We start from the raw sequence: 6,629 nt of genomic DNA on the forward strand, positions 1-6,629 counted from the left end.
CCTGTAGCACAGTGCTTCTCAGCCAGGAGGCTGGGAGATTATTTTAAGGGCGATGCAGAGAGCTGAACAATATTAACACTGTTCCGTGTGCAGACATCTACACATGATTCACAAGATAAACCCAGAGATTTCAAATAGGAAGCCATTGTTTCAAAAAAAAATTCTGCCGTGGTGTTCTTCCTGAGTTCTTTGCAACAGAACATTGCTCTATAATTTTGCTTTATTCAAAATACTAAGTGAAAGCTAAGACCTGGCATTTTCTGAGGGGTTCCTTGAGTCTAAAAAGGATGAGAACTAGGGCTGTGCAAAGCATTGGTAGCCAATTCGATTAGGAGATTTGGTCTGATTCGGTGGCTGAATCTCTGAATCCAGATCGAATCTGGAGACCCATTAAAATGTCCGAATCGATTTGGAAGTCTCCAAATAGATTTGGAGAGATTCGGAGATTTGTCCATTAACTACACAGGCGGCAGTCTTCAACGACGCTGAACACAGCTACCTCCAGCTGATAAGTCTGTTGTGGTGGGGAGAGGGGGAGGGCTGTGGGGGATTGGGGCTGGGGCAGGGGGGGCGTGGGACTTGGGGAGGGGCTTCTGCCACCGCTCGCTGCCGTGCACCACCAGTCTGGGAGCTGCTCTTCTGGTGGCTCCTCCAGCAGCTCTTGCTGCTGCTCTGGGAGGGCATGGGAGCAGGCGTGTGCCCCCAGATCAGGATGGGGCGGGCTGGGCCAGACTGTGGTCTAGGAGGCTACCCCAGCTGCCTCCTGCTGGGCTGTGCTTCATGGGGTGGGTAGAGCCAGGGCTGCACTCCAGATGGTTAGCCCCAGCCCAGAGCACAGTCCTGGCTCTGCCTGTCCCACAGAGCGCAGTGGAGCAGGGGCTATGGGGGGCTGCAGTCACCTTAAAATTCCCCCTAGCCCCTGCCGCCAGCCCCACCCTGATTCCAGTGCAAGTGCCCACCCCCAAGCCCTGCAGCTGCTCACCCAGCCGGGGCGGGGCGGAGCAAAGCCATGGCTTGTCCAGGAGGCGCGAGGAGGCTGGAGTGGCTTCCCCCACTATGCGCCACTTGTCTGAGGCAGCGCAGTGGCACCATCCTGTGCCTTCTTACCCCGGCTTGGTGAGCAGCAGAGGAGCATAGCCCCCTTCCACCACCTGCCCAGACCACAGCCCAGTCCAGCCCACCCCACGTAGATCCGGGGGCACACGCCCACTCCCATGCCCTCCCAGACCAGTGGCAAGAGCTACCGGAGGAGCCACAGAAAGAGCAGCTCCCAGACTGGCGGTGCATGGTGGCGAGTAGTGGCAGGAGCCCCCTTTCCTGAGCCCTGCATTTCCCCACCCCAGCTGGGCAGCTTGTCTCAGCCCCAATCCTTCTGTGGGGGTATTGATTTGCTCCCCCCATGCCCCTTCTCTCCCCCTCTGCCCACCACAACAGATTTACCAGCTGGAGGCAGCTGTGTCCACTGCTGCCTGTATAGTCTATGGCTGAATCTCCAAATTGGCGCCGAATCTCTGGATCCGAAAAAGCCAAATTAAATCAGGACAGTGATTCGAATCACCAAGTCAAATCATTATCCCTCCAAATCGGCCAAATCCAAATCTGAAGCAAATACTTGCTGCTTCACACAGGCCTAATGAGAACCACTGCTGTAGTAGAAGAGAATATGATTTAAGATAACATGGTACAAAGTGTCAGGCTTTTGTTGCTGCCTCTAACACTGGTGTGTGTTCCTTGGGAAAACACAATAATCTGAATTCAAAACTCCTTACAAAGGCAGGGGAGAGATCCATTCCATTTCTAATGATTCATTGCTCTGTTAGGAAGTCTTAGCACAATGATTTAAACAGTGGGTCAGATCTGAACAATAGGGCTCCACCCAGGCCAGATCTGTGAGGCAGTAGCTATGGTGCATTAATTAAACTACAGCAGTAACTACGGCGCATTAATGAAACTACAGCGCATTAATGAATATGTAGACACGCCCAATGTCTTTCACGGTTAAAAAGGTCAGTCTCCATAAAGCAGAGTGTGTTACCCAGATGAAACTACAAGGACACTGAGAGAATCACAATTTTCAGTTTCTCCTGTGGTGGCAAAACCAAGTACTTGGTCTTCATCTGAAAATGAAATGTAATATACGGGTCCTTTTTATCCTTGGTAATTTTCCTCTTAGCTACTTCTATTATTTCTCCAGTCTGCTTTTTTCAATTCTCATGCCAAATGTAGGATCCTCTCTCTGGTGTCATGCTTTAAAATATTAATTGTGTGAAATCTCAGTCTTGCAAGTGCTGGAAACTTAGGGTTTAAAGAACAGTGTCCTCCCACTCAGTTTCAAGATCAGTTACAAATAGGAGTTTTAATAATTCAGACAAAGATTGGTTTAATTAAATAGATCTGTGTTTTCTACAAGTCCTTCCAAAAGCCAGTCAAGCCCAGATTGTTACATCTTAATCTATCGTGCAGTTCCCTCAGCAACTGAATTTTTATTCTCTGCATTTGCCGATTTGAAATGGAGTTACCAGTTATTGCAGAATTTCCTAGTGCAGAAACATGGGTCTCAGCCTCCTCCATAATTTTGAAAGCATTGTAGATTTGCCCAATGAGATTCAGCTACCTTTTTATATGCAGCAACATCTGCTGACGTTTGTCATTAAAAGAGTAAAAGCCTCTAGTAGTGATATTTTGGAGATTTTTTTATTATACAATATAGTTGGGGGAGATATTAGACATGAAGATGGGTCAGCTGAAAGCTTGTTTTGTACAATTGGTCCATTAAACTGTAATAACACATTTTCCCTGGGTTTGCAAACAAGTCTTGAATTTCAACTACAGTTCTTTTCCTCTTGTCACAATTAACTGAAATTCTAGTATAAATATATCTTGTATGAATGCCCTAATAAATACTAATGTTGGAGGCCTCAACAGATTGCTAGCTCTGCAGGACAATATTCCATAAAGCTATTTAAAAATACCATGTGCATGAACTTTAAATCTTAACTATTTTTCTGGGATTTTTGAATTCATCTTAATTCATTTTAAAGGACACGTAGTTCAGAACTACTCCGACTAATTGATCTGGACTTTTCAGTCAGCTTTTCTTTACTCGATTTGCCTCCAATGAATGAATACGAAATGTACATCAGGAACTTTGGCAAAAGAAACACCAAACAGGTAAGTAGCTGACTTAGAAGTCTGTATGAAGATTAAAAGCCAGTCATTTGGACCAGGGGGCCAAAGGTGTCCAGCTGTGGTGTTGGCCATATCATTGTGCAACCAACAGCACATGCAAACAGAACTGGCATGCATTAATTGCATTAGCTTGGTATACCATGAATGCTCAGGCAGACCTTTGACTTCTGATCTTTATTTTAGGCATATGTTCAATGCAATGAGGATAATCTTGAGAGAGACATTCAGACTGATGAAACAGAGACTCTAGAAAAATGGACACAGCATCCAGGAGCAAGTGCCATTGTATCGGGAGGTTAGTACCCCTGACCTTAAATACTGAAACTACTTCCTTTTCCTATTGAATCTGAAGTGGGACAGGTGCTAGAATTTTCCCTCTCTTGGACCTGCTTTGACTGGAAAGAGGTCAGCCTCCAGGAGCTTCTCTTTCCTTAGTACCATTGTACTGATGAAGCAGTGTTGTTTACTGTCATCCTTTTGTGGGTCCTCTGGTTATCTTTGGTTATTGATTTCATACTTTAGTTCTTGTTTGAAGCCTTGCGTCTTTTTATAGGTCCCAGAAGCAACAGTGATGTGTCTGTGGATGTTGGTCTAACACCTAAAATCGATTCACAGAGATTAGCAAACTTTCTCCGGTCTGCTTGTCAGGTACATTTCTGTGATGAATATGCTTGCAGTGTGTGTATAAAATATATAACAGATCACTTTACAGTACTTGTCCTTTCTAGCTATACAAGTTTCCCTTTCATTAGGCTGTACACAAGTTCCTGGAAAATGGCACATAACTAGAATTCGCATAAAGGGAACCCACTTTACAGTGTAACAAATAGGGATATGTTCCCAGACCTCGACTATACTGCCCTCCAGACCCATGTCTACCACTTTTACAGGACAATTTTGGTACTCACCAACAACAGACAGTACACAAGCACATGGTGGTGATGATGAAAGTTTAGTTGGTGTGAAGAAAGGGTGGTGAAGGGTCTCCAATTTTGCATCCAGTGTTAGTGAAGTTCTCTTGTGCTTCATTGATGGAGCAGGGAGAGGGGTAGGAGATAAGGTAGCGGGACACTTAGAAGCCGTAATGGGGATGGCAACTACAGAAGCACGTGTCGCAGACAAAGAGTAAGGAGCACAGAGCCACACAGGAGACTATTTTGGTGTGCATCACTCCCACAATGCACCACACAAAGCAGCTGAGTGTTTGCTTCCACCACACCGATCACATAAGAGTGAATTTCCACATACAGAACCCACATTAAGCAAGGGAAACTTGCATACTTAAATACTATTTATTTTATGAGCAATTGTGCAGAGTGACAGACCTCTTTAAGCCTTATTTTGAAAATCAGTGAAATTAGCAAGAGAGTTGATCAGAAGTTGCAGATAAAAAGGCTGAAACTCATTGCCACAAGGTGTTGAAGAGACTGATAAATTAACCTGGTTAACTAACCAGGTTCAAAAGAGGATTAGACAAATTAATGCAGGTTAGGTTTATCAATGGGCATTAAACACTATAATTAGGGCTACAGTTTAGGACTTCATAGGGTTTCAGTGCTGGAAGCTATAGGAGGAGAGGGGTAGGGGACAGATCAGCCTGGCTAGGCCCTCCATATCTACTCTTCTCCTTAGCATCTGGGGGAGACACGGTATGGGGCTAAATGACCTTCTGGTTTGATTTACTTTTTATGTTACCTTATGTTCCAAAAGGTAAAGATCTGTCTTTATGTGTTATTAATTGTGTTTTTAAAGGTGATTGCTGTTTTGCTTGAGGAAGATCGAGTTGCAACACAGCCAAGGTGGAACCTAAGATCTAGACAGACTAGTCTGTCTATTAGTGATAGTTGCTTTCAGTTAAATACTAATCAACCATTCCTCCATGGTAAGAGAAATCCACTGTACTATTTTTAGTGTTGTATCAGGACAGGCTCCAAGGACAGCTGTGTCACCCCTCGTGGACACTTTGATCCTGCCCTACTAGCCCACTCTGACACTGATCCTGCCCTGCTAGCCCACTCTCACTGCTGATTCCCCCGCCATGCCTTAATATTTAAGTAAGAAGTGAGGTGGCTGCCTTTAGAGACCAGTGAGTTTGGGGTGCTCATCCTACCCTAACTACACAGCCTCTCCATTTCCGGGGATACAGCTCCACTGCCCTAGTTGCCTTAAGGCAGGGGCAGGCAAAGTCCAGGCTGCAGGCCAAATCTGGCTGACAGTGGACTAAATTTCCCGACAGCCCCTGCCTATGAGGGTGCGGCTGGTTTCCATGGAGACCTTAGTAGCAGCTACACTGTGATAGTGAAAGACTGGGGTTTCTTTGGAGACCAGCCCCAGCAGCACTGGCTGCAGCAGCACTGAATTGGCCTTTTCCTGGTGCGGGGCCCAAGGGGTAGTTGTGCTGCGGGTGGGAGCGGAGTAGGCTTAGCTACTGCTGCCTGTGCAAGGCATGCAGTGGTGGCAGATGGCACTGCTGGGAGGGGTGGCTAAAGGGGGCTATGTGGAATTTTAGGGTAGCTATAGTCCCCCCTTCTCCCCACCAAGGTGCTCCCCTAGTGCCACCCCTGCTGTCAGGGTGCACAGCAGGGTGGGGACCTACTTTGGAGCCTGGCTGGGATCTTGCAACAGTGATAGTGTGGTCTAGAACACAGCATTTGGTCCGTCAGATCTTAAACCTTTGTCTGGGCTTTGGCCTTCTGGCCTTGGTCCTCTTCTGACTGTGTTCTTCAGCCCAGGTCCAGTGTCCTGGACCTTTGCTCCTGGGCCCAGCCCTGGTCTCGTCCTCTTGGTTCTCTGGGCTACTCAGCCCCAGTATCACCCATTTTCGGCCTGTTCACACAGTCTTTAGAGCTTCAGGCTCTCTCTCCCACCTTCTGTCTCCTCGGGCTCTGGGGCCCATTCACACAGTCTGTTTAGTTGCAGGCTCTGATCCCCAGTGCAGTCTAGTCCTCCAGCAACAGTGGCAGCACCTCTCCAGGTGCTCCCTGCAGCTTTCAAGCCTACCCTCCAAGCTGTTCCTGGTCCTAAAGTGTAAACTTAAGGTATAAATTTAAGCACAGGTATAAGCTAGCTACTAAAATTCAACCCCAGCCTGGGTCTGTTTCACACCATAGTGATAATAACTAGGGCTGTACGAAGCTTCAGGTGCTGATTCGATTCAGAGGATATTTGGCAGCCGAATCTCCAAATCCAAATTGAATCAGGAGACCAATGAAAAGGTCTGAATCTCTTCAAAGCCTCTGAATCGATTCCGAAAAGATCCGGAGAGCTTCAGAGATTCGGGCAGTCCCCACTTGCTGCCACAGGAAGCTGGACTCTGTGCTGGTAAGTAGGGGGCAGGGGAGGGGACCCCCTCCAGGCCCCATCCCCTGCCTGCTCTCCCAGGCCCCCAAGTGCCCCCCACCCACTCTCCTAGCCTCCCCCCCAAAGCTATCCCACCCAGT

The 6,629-nt window shown here is 47.2% G+C and overlaps 1 protein-coding gene across 3 annotated transcripts in view; it reads left to right on the top strand.

Moving 5' to 3' along the window:
* Window positions 1–6,629, top strand: part of WDR60 (WD repeat domain 60) — a 47,807-nt gene that overhangs the window by 22,588 nt on the left and 18,590 nt on the right. For all 3 annotated transcript variants that reach the window (XM_019508161.1, XM_019508162.1, XM_019508163.1), the window contains 4 exons: window positions 3,042–3,171; window positions 3,373–3,484; window positions 3,743–3,837; window positions 4,942–5,071. In XM_019508161.1, the coding sequence (XP_019363706.1) occupies window positions 3,042–3,171; window positions 3,373–3,484; window positions 3,743–3,837; window positions 4,942–5,071 (467 nt within the window). The remainder of the gene's footprint in view (window positions 1–3,041; window positions 3,172–3,372; window positions 3,485–3,742; window positions 3,838–4,941; window positions 5,072–6,629) is intronic.

This window comes from Gavialis gangeticus, unplaced genomic scaffold (genome assembly GCF_001723915.1).
Source record: "Gavialis gangeticus isolate Ggan-Ray unplaced genomic scaffold, GavGan_comp1, whole genome shotgun sequence".
NCBI lineage: Eukaryota > Metazoa > Chordata > Crocodylia > Gavialidae > Gavialis > Gavialis gangeticus.